The sequence below is a fragment of the Lycium ferocissimum genome, chromosome 1 (assembly GCF_029784015.1).
Source record: "Lycium ferocissimum isolate CSIRO_LF1 chromosome 1, AGI_CSIRO_Lferr_CH_V1, whole genome shotgun sequence".
NCBI lineage: Eukaryota > Viridiplantae > Streptophyta > Magnoliopsida > Solanales > Solanaceae > Lycium > Lycium ferocissimum.
This window is the reverse complement of record NC_081342.1, coordinates 3,048,631-3,063,689: the sequence shown is the minus strand read 5'-3', so window position 1 is coordinate 3,063,689 and position 15,059 is coordinate 3,048,631. Positions and strand designations below refer to the sequence as shown.

The 15,059-nt window shown below is 34.7% G+C and overlaps 2 protein-coding genes across 4 annotated transcripts; one reads left to right on the top strand and one right to left on the bottom strand.

The window, feature by feature from the left end:
- Positions 1 to 1,144: 1,144 nt before the first annotated feature.
- On the bottom strand, positions 1,145 to 6,625 carry LOC132058354 (uncharacterized). Of its 2 annotated transcripts, none has more exons than XM_059450908.1 (4): positions 6,373 to 6,625; positions 4,702 to 4,926; positions 2,369 to 2,468; positions 1,145 to 1,698 (listed from the first exon to the last, which is right to left on the bottom strand). In XM_059450908.1, exons 2-4 carry the CDS (start codon positions 4,879 to 4,881, stop codon positions 1,442 to 1,444), a joined length of 537 nt encoding a protein of 178 aa, XP_059306891.1. In that variant the 5' UTR covers positions 4,882 to 4,926; positions 6,373 to 6,625; the 3' UTR covers positions 1,145 to 1,441. The 2 variants fall into 2 exon arrangements, with proteins under 2 accessions (XP_059306891.1, XP_059306936.1); XM_059450953.1 differs by lacking the exon at positions 6,373 to 6,625 and adding an exon at positions 5,786 to 5,912 and having other exon boundaries at positions 4,702 to 4,917.
- Positions 6,626 to 7,545: 920 nt separating this feature from the next.
- On the top strand, positions 7,546 to 13,614 carry LOC132058198 (uncharacterized). Of its 2 annotated transcripts, none has more exons than XM_059450776.1 (6): positions 7,546 to 7,652; positions 8,190 to 8,257; positions 10,868 to 10,939; positions 11,197 to 11,363; positions 11,562 to 11,673; positions 13,048 to 13,614. In XM_059450776.1, the coding sequence occupies exons 2-6, from the start codon at positions 8,222 to 8,224 to the stop codon at positions 13,276 to 13,278; spliced, it is 618 nt and encodes a 205-aa protein (XP_059306759.1). In that variant the 5' UTR covers positions 7,546 to 7,652; positions 8,190 to 8,221; the 3' UTR covers positions 13,279 to 13,614. The 2 variants fall into 2 exon arrangements, with proteins under 2 accessions (XP_059306759.1, XP_059306822.1); XM_059450839.1 differs by lacking the exon at positions 7,546 to 7,652 and adding an exon at positions 7,668 to 7,725.
- The last annotated feature ends 1,445 nt before the right edge of the window (positions 13,615 to 15,059 follow it).

The following is a 15,059-nucleotide window of genomic DNA, read 5'->3' as shown; positions in this document are numbered from 1 at the left end:
CTGACAGAAACCTAATTAACTAGAGAGGGTAGAGGAGTTGGCCTATTATCTACCAAGTTTAGATCCGTGTGCCACTACTTGGATTTCTTGGTTATAAATAAAAGAAGAAAAGTAGGAATAATCAATTTTTTTTTGAACTTGCAGGAAACGCTGCTTCGAGTCTGCTGTGCTATGTTAATTATCGTACGTAGGCGTCTACTTGCTGGCGATTTCACCTCTAATTTGAAGCTACTGCAAAATTATCCATCCACAAATATCAGCCACTTGCTCTATGTAGCCAATAAACTACGTGTTAAATCAGCTGGCTAGAACTGTTAAGCGGAAAAGAAGTTTTGGTTGTCCAGTCTAATTCTTTGTATTTCTTGATATTGTCATGTTAGAATGTAAATGTCTGATTAAATCAGTAGTAGACATCTGCAACCCCTCCCCAAACCCCCCCCCCCTCTTCTTTCCATCTCTCCTTATCTTTTGTCTTGCATTTGGTGTCAGTAGATTGAAATAGAATGTATGGTTTGCTCTTCGTTTTTTACAGTGATCAGTGGGAGTGAAAAGCTGTTGCTTCGGCTTTACAACTTTTATTGTAGGTACAAATGCATTCCTCAAGAGGCATTGTCAATGATTTCAGTTCTGTATGTGAAAAATGCACTCGTTTCCAGATTGAAGATGCATCTAAATCCATCATATGTTGGCGTGAAACTATCTGAGAGAAAGAACATTTTTCTCGAAGGATCAGAAAAAAGAAAGGAAAACCAAATTGGGTCCAGATCTCTTGCAAGAATGATATGGAGGATCCTAAGCCAAATATAGTGGCATTTGCTAGTAACAACATAATGGAGGGCAGCATCACGATATGGATTGACCCGATATTTGATTCAAATGCAATATAGTACCTTTGGGTACGTAAGTGATGTATTGAATCGGCTTTTTAATGAATAGATTCAATCACAATTTCGAATATGGAATTCAAAGGGATAAATAGGAAAGGATACTCTGAATTGTGGAACTCTAATGAAATATAAGATCAACTAATATTTATCGAACTTGAAAAACAGTTGAGCTTAAATGAATGCACATTTTCTTTTAGGCAAAGGAAGAAATACTTGAAACTTCTCAGTAACCAATGATCAAGAGTTAACAGTTGAGCTACTTTCCAAATTTAAGATCTCCAAGTTCTGCATAAAACTTTCACAAACTCATTCAAGTCCTTGAGGATAATTCAAGGCTAGCTGTCTTTTGATAACACGAATTTACTCTCCATGACATTAGCATCATTTTGAAATTCTCTTATGACTTACGAGACACTTTTGCAGTCACACAAAAGTTATCACAAACAGATCAATTGAACAGAAAATATGAGGCCATAATCACATAAAATTACACTTCAATTGAGTTCATGACAAATACAAGTCAATCCTGCATATTTTCATTTGACGCGTGCCAACTAATCATCAGGGAACCCAAGATATCTGTTGATAAGTTTAGCAACTGGTTCTGCATCACCTGGTTGGTATGGGACGAGAGATGTTGTATCCATATCCGCAATAGTCTGGTATAGTGTTTGGGGACGGGCACAGAGCAAATGTTTTCTATCAGCCAGTTCCTCCGCTAGTTCACTTTGATGATTGTCCATAAGGTCCTCATTGACTACAACTATCAATGGTTTGCCCAGCCGCAATGTCTCAAATATGCTCCCTGAACCTGCAGGCACCTTCAAACGTGTGATTACATGATATTTTAACCCAATTTCAGTCTTAAAAAACGATTACAGCAAATTTCTTGATGCATGCACAATTCGATGTACTAATATTACAAGTTCCCTTATTCAGGCGTTGTTATATCATACATGCCTGATGCCACCTCAGGAAGAAATGCAAGAAGTTTACCAATGAGGCGGCCAACAATTTTTCCATGAAGCATGATAACATTAGCAAGAAGGATGAGCAAGGTCGAGTCCAAATACAATTACATAAAAGGTATAGAGGAAAGCTTGGCAAATTACAAAATATGAACTTTATTCCTCTGGAGTAGATATCTGAACATGCAAGTCATCATGAACGTTAAAACAGAATGAAAAAGTTTTAAAAAAGAGCTTCTTCAAGAGATCGAATATTTACGCGGGTTTTCTATCTTTTTACATATCAAACTAGAAAGGGCATCTAGAATTCAGAGATACTTATGTTTCTGCCAGCGTGCAAACGTACCTGAATGAATAAGCTAAATATTCCCAGTTAGAGCAAATATATAACAGCTTCTAATTTTGTAAAGCAATGGAGATATCCAAGAGGAGACAAAGGCATAGGTTCCATAGGAAAAGTGCCAAAGAATGAATTGACTAATAAAGTTGAATTCACCGTCACCCTTGATATACCTGCATGACTGATAACAAGTGATGCTTCCTTCAAGTGGTCAGCTATACTTGACGAAAATGTGAAGTACTCCAGATCTGCAGAACCATTTTCAACCGTCGACTGAAAAGATCACAACAGGATTTAATCAATGGGAAAAACGGAAGGAAGAGTCATTAGTGGGCAATAAGAGTTGCTACATCGGGCTGACATGTTACAAACAATGGTATCTGTGAGTGCGTTAGAGCAAGAATGAGTCGAAAGAAGGCACAAAGAGATTCTCCATATTGCATTAGAACGTTTAACTACAAAACCAGTCCATTAGGAAAGGAAAACTTGACCTCAAAGGTGAAAATGAAGTTATAAACAATGTAAATGAACCAATGCGATATTAATTAGAACCTACAAGAACCAAGATGTGCCTCATAATACTGGCAAAATTCTATGGGTATTTGCTTTCCAAACACGCATATGATCGCAGATTCTGAAGTAATTGAATCCAATACACTAAAAAATCAGTCTCCAGTCACGGGCTGAATGACTAAATTTACATCTTTTTACTGGATAAAGCCACATATCAACTTATTCTGCAAGATTTTCACATATTAGATTTGGTTTAAGCAGTGGTTTCTTCTCTAAAAGGACACACATAATCTGAAGTCTGAACAGAGGTAGAAATCCCTGAGCTTGGAACTTATAAGTGAATACATAATACATGTTGCTGGTGAGGTAGCAGGTATTCGGGAATTAGTGAATACGAGGTGCGCGCAAGCGGGCCCGGACACCACCTTTATCAAAAACAAATTGCCCGTGTATCCAAGCAGGTATTCTCAAATAATTATTGGTCTTACTTAAGTTTGACTTGTGAGAAGAATCCATATTCTGTTGGAAAGGGCAATATCTATATGCAAAGAGCAGTTATTTACAAAACATCTTAGCAAACACTTAGACCGCATAAAAAAATTAAAGGCGCAAACACATGAGCAATTGTTGAAGACTGTGGAGGGATATCCTCTGTGGGTGAATTTCACAAGGGAGAAATTCTACTTGCCGTACGAAATGCTTCAACTGCAATGCTCCCAATGAGTGCTGCAAACATTGTGGATGCTGAAAGCTTAACTGGTAGATTCATTATTGAAGGTTGTGAGTACAAGAATATGTTTGAGGATGATTTAATGGAGAAGAATCAACTTCCTGAGAAACTTCATCCAGTACAACGTGTTTTCCTTCTTAGTTGCACAATGCCTGCAGTCATTTGGAGGGATACTCTGCTGCTATTTACAACCTTACGGACCTGGTCAACGAATATGGGCTAATGTATTATGAACGAGGCGTGGTACCTCCGGACTTGATGTTCCGGATGCATGACTTTATGAAAATGCACAATGAAGGAGGTAAGAGGTCAGTTAAGATAATGTTTTGGCAGGTACTGTTTGTAGCCCTCGAGTTCGTTAACCTGGTGGTAGTAACACAAGATCGACATTTTGAAACATGGCATATTATCAATATAGTGGTTAGTGGGATGTTCAAAAGGCGAGCCAAAGAGATGTCATCTCGTCAGACAACACATGAACATTTAAATTGCACAAATGGTCACATTGAAATAGCACCTAGCATGACTGATCAGAACAATTATATGCAGGGTAATTTTGATACAACAAGCAACAGTAGCAGACTGACCAGAACATTTATATGTGGGGCAATTTTGATACAATAAGCAACATTGAGCAGACAACAATTTCTGAGACAATTTTTGTTTTTGATCCTGGTGGGTATAGACATTCACAGGAAGCCACTAAAGAAATGAGTGAATTGGACTAACAGATAACAAACTGCTGGGCAATCCCTCTTTCAAGTGAACTAGAAGTGGACCAACTTGTTGAGATCTTCAAAAAGATTGCTTGATTGTTTCATTACTCAACGACCTTGAGGACAAGGTTGATTTCAAGCGGGAAGGATTGTCATGAACCCAAATATATTGTGGGCACATGAGAGTCACGTGAGTTTTAAGTGCCAAGTCACTCCCATATATACACACGTGAACCAGGGGAAAGGGTTATGTAAAAAAATCGGCTAATTCTTGATTTCTAGTTCTCTTCTCATCTCTCTCCGTCTCTCCCTCAGTTTTTCTTCTTCTTCTTCTCATTCTTCCAGAGATTTCACAGAGGAATTCAAGCTCGTTAATGGAGTTTAGCTTCGAATTGGTCCTCTTTCATTTTACTCTTTCAATGTAGTTATTGTTTTATTGAATCCTACCAGTAATAAAATTTCCATTTCTGTCCTAATTCTTTGATTTCGATTCAAGTACATTACATATACTCAAAGAAAAATGATGTCAAATAAAATGACGACTTACCTTAGTGGGGATGTATGATCCACGACCCATTTGAATAATAATATTCGTGTATCCTTTCATGAACAATTCATTCTTAACTTCTGGAGTGTCCACAGCTTTGACTAGAGCATCAAAACAAGTTGTCCCAACTGTTACAAAGACTACTCTCTTCTCCTTTGCGGTACCACCCTTCTCACCCATTTTGATATCCAAGATTTATTTCCAAGCACTTCAAAGCTGCAACGACTACGAAGGAGAAACCTTAATTCAGATTTGACGAGTTCAACCATTAGGGGTTGTTTGGTAGCTGGTTAGGAAGTGAATTATTCATGTATTAAAACTAGCATAGCATAGTGAACACCATGTTTGGTAGCTTTTTAGTTGCTTTGTAACCAAATGACCCCTTAAGTTCCTACCATTGAATCCATTGTATTATTAAGCATATCTGTTCAAATTTTAACAATTGCTGAGAGTATACTAATTTTCTCAATATATTTATGCTCCTTGTCGAAATTACTGGGTTCAACTAGGTTGCATCCGCCCCTGAATTAGCATATCATACATCATATTCTCGAACGCGAAAAGCTTTGAAAAATGATCGGCAGCTAAGGATGTGTTTGGTATGGAGGATATTTTCCAATTTTTCATGTTTGGTTGGTCAAAATGTTTTGGAAAACATCTGCTCTAGGAAAAGAAGTTCCTTAAAAATGAGGAAAATGACTTCCCTAATGGAAGTTCCATGAGTGACATTCTAAGTTCATTGTCTCCTTCCCACCCCCCCACCCCCACCCCACCCCCCCACACACACCCACCACGCCTGAACCCCACTCGCCACCCCGTCCCACCTCATAGTCTTTTGCTAGATTAAATATAAATCTTCTTAGAATAACATTTTTGTGTTTCCTTGCCAAAAACTAGAAATTAAGTAAGAAACCCACTTGTTTTCCGAGGAAACATTTTCCTTCATACCAAACACACCCTAAAGAACAACAAGTGTGTACACTAACAGCTAACTTTATAAAACAAGAAGACATATTACCCAAAGCTATAAACAGTATCAAGGGATTTGAGTTCACATTTTCATAGTAATAAACTGATAACTAACATTTTCTCCAAATTATATGACCAAGATAAAATCAAAGATCACAATCTCCATTCAAGTTCTCTCAACAAAATAATGAATACTCATTTAACCATTCATTACCAGCCATTTTTTTTTCTTTCTCCCCTCAAAAACTCCCAAAAAAATGAAAAATAAAACAATGGGGTTCACTTAAATATTAAAAAGATTGAATCTTTACAGTAAAAACAACTAAAATACTCCAAATAAAATGAAAAATAACACTATAGGGTTCACTTAAAGATTGAAAAGATTGAATCTTTACAGGAAAAAACAATTAAAAAAGCTCCAAATAAAATGAAAAATAAAACTATGGGGTTCAACTAAAGATTGAATCTTTACAGAAAAAAACAATTGAAAAACTCCAAATAAAATAAAAAATAAAACTATGGGGTTCAACTAAAGATTGAAAAGATTGAATCTTTACAAGAAAAAAACAATTAGAAAACTCCAAAAAAATGAAAAATAAAACAATGGGGTTCACTTAACGATTGAAAAGATTGATTCTTTACAGGAAAAAAAAAATTAAAGAACCCAAATAAAAGGGTAAAATATTCAGGTGAAATGCATACCTTATAAGAAAGTGCTCTAAAAATCACCATTGAAGAAAAGCTTCAGAATTTCGAACAAAAAGAACTCCAAATTAGCATATTGATCTGCAGTATTTACTAAAATTATGCAAGACCCAAATTTTGAAAGATATAGATCGAAATCAATGGGAACAAAATGAGCTAATGAATTGGGTATTGTTATTGATAACAGAATATTCAAATGGGGAATTTTCAAAACAAAAAATCATGAAAACACTCTAATTAAGAGTAACAGTTAATAAAAGAAATGGAGTTTAAGAGCCTGTTTGCATAATTAAAAAAAAAGCCTATTGAGAAAAATTGTTTAAGAACAACTTTATGTCCCTAAAAAAAAAAAAATTAGGGTAATCGATTTTTTTTTTTTTGTGCTTATATAAATTTTTTTGGCATAAATTTAGATTTTATGAGGCAATGATTAATTTTTGTCCCTCAACATATTTTAAGCAAAAAATTACACAACTTTAAAACCAAAAAATCGGAAAAAATTTGAAAACGGATGAAACGAACTTATAAGCCAATCCAAACGGGCTCTAAGTACCGTAGTCATTCAATTTATTGAGAAAAGTTGTTTAATTTATGTCCCTCAAAATTTGTGATCTTTTAACTTTTGTGCTTTAGCTTTTTTGGCACAACATAATTTAGATTTCATGAGGCAATGCCTACATTTATGTCCCTCATCATAATCTGAAAAAAACTACACAATTTATGTTCCATAACTTAATTTCTACGAAACTTATAGTGAGCGAGACAAAAGTTTAGTTTCTAAATATAAAAATGTTATAGAACTTTTATCCACCAAAGCAAATCTAATTATTTTCATTACATGACCATAAGAGACAAAATTAAAAACCACGTGTTTGAAGGCCAAAAATCAAAGACCATTGAGTATGAAGTGCAATATAAAAGGGGCAATTCGCACCATTGCCCTATTTTGGGGGGTGGTCTTGATTTTTAGGAAATTGCTGATGCTTTAATTTTTTACAAATCTCTCTCTCAAGAAATGACCAAAAATTTCGGAGGTTTGATATCCTAAATTATCTAAAAAAAGGAATCACTAGACAAAAGTTTCACAAGCATAACTAAATTCTGTTAAGATACAAGTTTTACAAAACGTTACCTTATGAATTTTTTTTTTTTTTATTGAACTGTGGTTCGAAGCCCAATATTTCATAGGCCCAACATTCTTCTCTCTCTCTCATCAGAGGTGTTTCTCACAGCTACTCCAAAACCCTCTTTCAACTTAAACCCTAACTAACTATAAGGTGAATTATTTTCATTGCATTCTTGTCAAAATTCTATTTTTGCAACTTTGTATGAACATTTCATCCTTATAAAGTGAAACCCTTTTTTTAGTTTCTCTTCTTAGTACCTTACTTTCCTTTCTTTTTTCTTTTTTGTTTGTTTCAATTCAAGAATTCAGATATTAAAAGTTGTGAAATCTCTTATTTTCAGTGATTTGTTTTTGACAATGTGAAACTGGTGTTTATTATGTAGTGTGGAAAGAGTATTTTTTCGTCCATTTTCATTGCATTGTTGTAAAAATTCTATTTTTGGAACTTAATATGTCTCTTTTTTTTTGACAATGTGAAATGTCTATTTTAGGGAATATGGGGGTCATTGAAGAGTATGAACATTTGATTCTTATGAGTTAAAACCCTTTTTTCCAGATTGTATTTTCATAGTATGTTATTTTTTGTTTTATTTTTTTCAATTCAAGAAATTCAGATATTAAAAGTTGTGAAATGTCTTATTTTCAGTGGGGTTTTTTTTTGGTTGATAATGTGACGTTTATTGTGTAGTGTGAAAAGAGTAACTGATTATTGGAGTGAAGATGAAGATGGGTCAACCATTTAGTGGTAACATGAAGGCAAGCTCATTTTCACTTTTTTGTTTTATACAGCTTTTATATGTTACAAGGTTTCAGTATTGTAGCTATTTTTAGAGATATTTGTGCATTTACAAAATGTATGGATTAAGATCAAGCTAAGATACTATTTTTATTTGCTAAAATTAGGTAAAAAAATACTGTCTTTTACTTGCTGAATCTGTTCGTGCGATATTATTTTCATTTTTTTCCTTCCTTTTTTAGTGGCAACATGAAGGCAAGATCTTTTATGCTTTTTTCTTCTATAGCTTTTATCGTCTTTTATAGTGCGTTGGTATTATATTTTAGTATTGCATTTTAGTGTTCTAGAGAAATTTGTGCATTTACAAAGATCAAGCAAAGATGCTATTTTAACTTTGCTAAAATTAAGTAAAGTGCTGTCTTTTACTTGCTGGATCTGTTCATGCTACATTATTTTCATTTTTAGTTCCTTTTTGGTTGAAGCTGTTTCTAGACTGGGTCGATGAAAACTAAAGAAAACCAAAAAAGAAAGGTTTTTTGGGGTTGGAAAACTGGAATCAAGAAACTGGAGCTCAAACTTTGTTAGTCAATGCTCTTTATCAAAAAAAAAAAACCTTTGTTAGTCAATGCTTTCTTCATAGACTGTTGAGATTTATTCATCTACTATGATCCCACTCCAACCTGATAAGCCAAAAAGTTCGCATATGACATAGATGTAGTCTTTAAGACCTCAATTTACATAAAGCTTTACGTTGGGACCTTTTTTATTTTTATAGGATATTCATTTGTTATAGTTCTGGGTTAAAGTTTATTTCCTCAAGATTTCAGAACTAAGTGCTTGTGAAATTAAGAACATTCCCCTAAAAGAAGCTGTCTAATTTATGGATAACCGGAAATTTAACCTTATTCTTAAACTGCTCGATGACATTAAGCCAAACCCAAGGATTCCTTCTTTTTTTTTTGTGGTGGGGGGTGTGGGTGGGGGTTGCTTATGGTGTCAATGTTCATTTCAGTATTGAAGGTTCTGATGTGGAAGGCAACTCAGTGTATACTCAAAGTCTCAAACACAATTTGAATTAAAAAAATAATTTCTGAGTTTTTGGTCAGTCAAGGACACCATCCACTGGCAATTTCACGGGAAATTATACGGGAATTTTCATAATAAAATGAATGCATCTGATGGTTCCTTTTCTAGGAATGATGTTCAGATGGAAGTTCCACCCTCATTCCTAAGGGGATTAGGCCAGCCATGTTCCCCTTTTTAGTTAAACCCTTTCTACCCCCAGTACCCTTGCGACTAACCTATGCAAGCGCCAAGCTACAGGGTCTTTTTTATTTATGATAGTTATCTAGGGGCATGATACACCATAATAGTTCCTACAAAAACTACATCATTTGTTCCCATGTTATAGCTAAGAGCATCTGCTATATACAACCTTCTAGGTATAAGTCTTAACAAAAAGTAGCATCACACAGCTTGACCATGAAAACATTAACAGCAATGATGCCTATGTTACATCAATTGCGCTTGAGTACCTGTTAAGCTTCATTGATGATTTGTACATGTCAAAATGTTCAAAATCCGATCCTAAATGTTAAATAATGATTGCCCACAGGGTTTCTTGTGGTGTGGTTTAATGGTTGCACAGCATGAACTTAGAAAAGTTTATTACTCCTGCATTGATGCCTATTAAAGTTCTATCGCGTTGTGGTCCTGTTTCTAGATTATGTTTAATTGGTCTGCATTGGAAGTTTTCACTCCAATCCTTCCAACACTAAATCATGAGTACCTAGAGATTCCAGCTTGTGAGCACCTCGACTATTCCACTGGGTATGTTCCAATTATAATCAGTTTTTCCAATCTACTGAGCGTTGACAAACCCACAGAATTAGCACCCAAAAGTCGAAACTTGGATAACTTAATAACACAGTTATCTGCTGCCTTCCAAAGATAACCTTTTACTTCTATTTTTGTAGTAATATGTAATATGTAATGGAATTTTTTTGTCAAAAGATAACAAACACAATTTACAACTACATGCTATATCTAATCTTTTTTTTCAGTAAGGACATGCTATAACTAATCTTGATGATCACTATGTACACTATGTGCAAAATAATACAACAATAATAATCAAATATTTACAAACTTATTCAGCTCCATCAAAATCCCTCATCAACATTCTTCCTAGTCCCTTACCATATGCCTACGACGGATAACTTTGTTCACGCTGATGATCCCTCAGAGACTTGCATAAATTGATTAATTGACATTACGGGAACTGTTATTATAAGATGCTTGAAAGTTTACATTCCTTTTGCCACCTTGCAAAAGAGGTTGAGGAAGGGTTGCTAGTGGTTGCCGTTTGACATTTTATTTGCTGTGCTTTCAAAACTTTGTGAAGCTCTTCACATTTCTTTTGATAAACTTGTCAAGCTCCTAATGTAAATGATAGATGTAAGGCACATAGCTCATATGCTCTGTACTTATGGATCATTTTATAGTTAAACGAGTTTCATTTGATGTCAAGATTTATTTTTCTTTTGGTCCTGTTATGCTACTTAAGATATTTGCTTCTGTTTCTGCTTCTGCTTTCATGACTCTTAAATTTATTTTGTATGATGCTGTAGAAAGCTCTTGCTGGCATAAGGCGTATCAATTTGGAAGGTCTGAGATGGAGAGTGTTTGATGCCAAAGGCCAGGTTGGAACACCATTGATATTTGTTTTAATCCAATAAAAAAAGGGAACTGAATATCTCGGTGAAATAAGTAGTTGGATACTGATAAGGAAAGACATGCAAAAGTCTATTTCCTTTTGACTTTTGGGTTCCTGTATTGTGGGAAGTGACGGTGTTATTGTCTTATTAGGGATTTATGTTGGAGTTCATGGATGAGTGTATATCAAGTGTCATAAGTTGAATGCTCATAATTATGATATAGCTAACTCCCTGTTATATAGGTCCTGGGAAGGCTAGCATCACAGATAGCCACCGTGGTTCAAGGCAAAGATAAACCGACGTACACACCTAACCGCGAAGAAGGCGATATGTGCATTGTGCTTAATGCAAAGGACATTTGTGTCACTGGGAGAAAACTTACTGATAAATTCTATCGATGGCACACTGGGTAAGTGTTGTTGATGTTTTTTGCATGCGATGTTGAATTATTTGTTAAAGTGATGTTTCATGATTATGGTAAAAGTAAAAGCAAATAGCTGAATAAAGTTTCATGATTATGGTAAAAGTAAAAGCAAATAGCTGAATAAAGCGTACAAGCATAACGTGCAGGAATCTTTGTAATCTTTTTTCTTGAACGACTTTATAGTTACATAGGCCATCTCAAGGAGAGGAGTCTGAAAGATCAGATGGCTAAGGATCCAACAGAAGTTATTCGCAAAGCTGTCCTGCGTATGCTGCCTAGAAATAAGCTGCGTGATGTAAGACATCGTTATGATTTGCTTAGTATATGTTTTTATCCCTTAAGTTCCTGCATGACTCTTTGATTGCTTAATATGTGCAAGTGTGAGTCTTCATAGATAAGAGCATCAATAAAATGTGGTAGACTCCTTAGTTTTGGCTTTCACTTCTGAGTTGTCCATTACCTTTTTAATGCACTATCTGTATAGCAGCTCTCTGGAGAAATTTTTTTTTTTTTTTTGAATGAATTTGCCTGACTAAAAGTGAGAAAAATCACTTGGCTCTTCGTTATAAGATAATGTACCTAAAGGAAGTTAGTAATTGTTGTATGAGAAAATCATCACTGAGCTCTTAGTTATCAGATAATTATACCCACGAAAGGAAGACTTAATTGCACAATTTCCTATACTTATGTACATTCTATTAATTATGCCGTGCATTATAATTGGCAACCTATGAACTCATATATGTGCCCAATTATGTAGGAGATCTTTGATAAATAATTTTTGTAGGTTAAAAGATTGTCCTATACATATCTTACTTGAATTCTAAAATTCCCCTGCTGCAGGTCTTCTAGGCATAATAGTTTGATTTGACTTGCTATAATTTTTGTAGAATTGTTTTGTCGACCTATGGTGTGAACACTCTCATTATGGCTGGAACCTCAAAATTGAACGGGAAGGGAAAGATAAATCCCTCTTGCTAGAGGCAAATCTATGATTTAAACTTGATAGGTTTAACATGTAAGTTCCTTAGCACTAAACTCATTGGACTTTGACATTATAAGTTCGGAGTTTAATATTTATAGTCTGCCTCTGCTGGAGAAATAAAAGGTCTGCCTCTACCACTTGCTAGCCAAGCAGCATAGGAACATACAAAGTAGAATTTCCTCTTAAAGATTAATTTAATATATTATTAATTTAATATGTCCTCCCTTTCTCCTTGTAGCAACCATGATGTTAAAATTAAACTATTCATCTCTGAAGTTACCAAAATTTTCTTGTTTAGTTTGCTCCCTCTATCAAAAAGAGTGTTGGGTAAGATCATCAAGATTCATGTGATCTGTTTATTTGGACTAGAATCTCTGTCGAAAAAAATAGGTAATTTAGATAAACTCGTCCCCATTGGGCTTTGACCTCTACACTTAATAGGGGCAAATCTGGAAAGAGAAGGTTAAATCTTTCTTGATGTGATAATTTGGACAGTCTTTTGAGACTAGGGAAATGCTGTGTACAAGTGTAGTGGACATACTCTTGGAGACCCTTTCTCCTTGTAGCAACCATGATGTTAAAAAAAGGCTCATGGAAATTCTTTTTTGATCCGGAAGGAGTAATAAGTTAAATTTCTACCTTTTGTTTCTCTCTTTATATCAAATACTTTTTTTCGTTATGCAGGATAGGGATCGGAAATTGAGGATTTTTACCAATGATGAGCACCCTTTTGGTGACAGACCTCTAGAGCCTTATGTGATGCCTCTTAGACAAGTTCGTGAGTTGCGCCCTCGTACAAGGCGAGCCATGATTCGAGCTGAAAAGAAAGCTGAACAACAGCAACAAGGTACAAACAACACAAGTAAAAGAAAAAAGAACAAGGATGTGGAAGAAGAAGAAGCACTGAGCACATGAAACAGAACACACTTGCTCCACAAGAAATTTTGAGTTTGGGCTCTATTGTCAGCCATAATGCGATCTTGGCGTGGCTATCGAGGTGATTGGAAATTTTCTAGTACCATCTTATGAGCTTGGTGTTTGTTTTTTTCTGGCTTGTTTACATGTATTTGTCATTCACTTGTCTGATGTTATATTTGGCTGGAGATGAACAAGGAGAAATGATACACTTGAGCATCATTATTGGCATATGATGCACCAATAAGCTCTTCTTAGTCAGAATGTTATTTCATATATAACTGCTATAGTTAGTAAAGAAGGTTTAAGCTAATTATATGTAGTCAATATTGACAATTCTTGTTTCCTTAGTCAAGCAAAACCTCTCTTGTTAACTTGCACAACATTAGCAGCTGGTACATTTTTTAATTTTTTTCCCACCCAGTGTTCGATTGGGACCAGTCTAGCATGGATTTGCGTAGGGAATCCTACTTTGGGAGTAAAGTGTTCTCTATTGAAGGGGACTCTATTCTTATGGCTTGAATCCAAGCCTAAAGGTTAAGAATTGTGGGGTACTTACCACCCCAACCATAATTTTTGGTTTTGGTGGTATGTTTGTAGTTGATACTACAATAATTTACTACTAGTTGATATTGAGACCAACTTGGTCAAGTTGAAATGAACACGATTACAATTGTGGAGTTTTGGGGGCAAGTGATCCCTATAGAAGGCAATTTCATTCCTAAGGGTTTGAGCTCGAGACTTTAATTAAGAATGTAGGAGTATTTACTACTTTGTCATAATTTGATTGTATGTTTGTAGTTTGATATTGCAATAATTTACTTGTTGATATTGAGACCGACTTGATTAAGTTTTAATTTGGTTGTATGTTTGAAGTTACAATTTACAAGTTGATATTGAAATTGATTAAGTTGAAAATGGAAGGAATATTTATATGATATCTAACAAAAAAGAGAAAGTTTGACACGCATAGATGTATAACAGTTAGTAATATTCAAATGTTAATGACAAATTAATGTTATATGTTTCATAAGTACTTTAAAGTAAAATTTACATGGAGTAAAAAAGATTGAAATTCTTTAAACCTTCCTTCTGCTTTGCTGAAATAGGAACTTCCTAGTTTATAAAAATACAGTATCGAAGTTCAAAGTTTACATGTGAAACTGCAACATACTTTCGTATAGAGCTCTTATAACATCACTAACTTATACCAATACCCTCGTCGTCTCATAATGTTGTTAATTACTAAAGGAATTATCAATTGTCGTGAACACTAATGCTTCCACCTACAAACACATTATACACTTTGAAACGTGCACCCATTACAAACTTCAATGGTAAATCCGTTGTGAATAATGTACAAGTTTCTGACACCTCACTAGTACTCAAACTCACCACGGGCCTTTTTTCCTCTGTATCCATTGCATTAGTTCTTCTCGCCTCTATCATATCATCTTATACATTTCATCGACTTCCAAAATCTTTATTCACACTTAACAAATTCATTTCAAATTTAGCTATTATCTTGATTTTCAACGCTTTTCATCTTTTCATCTTTAACTCCATCTCCCTAAAATCTATGAACATTTCTTTTTATAGCTCTACACGAAGTGTTAACAATAGCAGAATTAGAACTATTCATAGTCAAGAGACCGTGCAATATAATGGTAAAACTCATTTGAATTAATATAATTTTCGAAATTAGCACATTGGCTGTTTTTTGTGTTTACTTGCAAAATTTTTACAAACTTTATGCCTATTTCCTGTGATATTTAATTCCA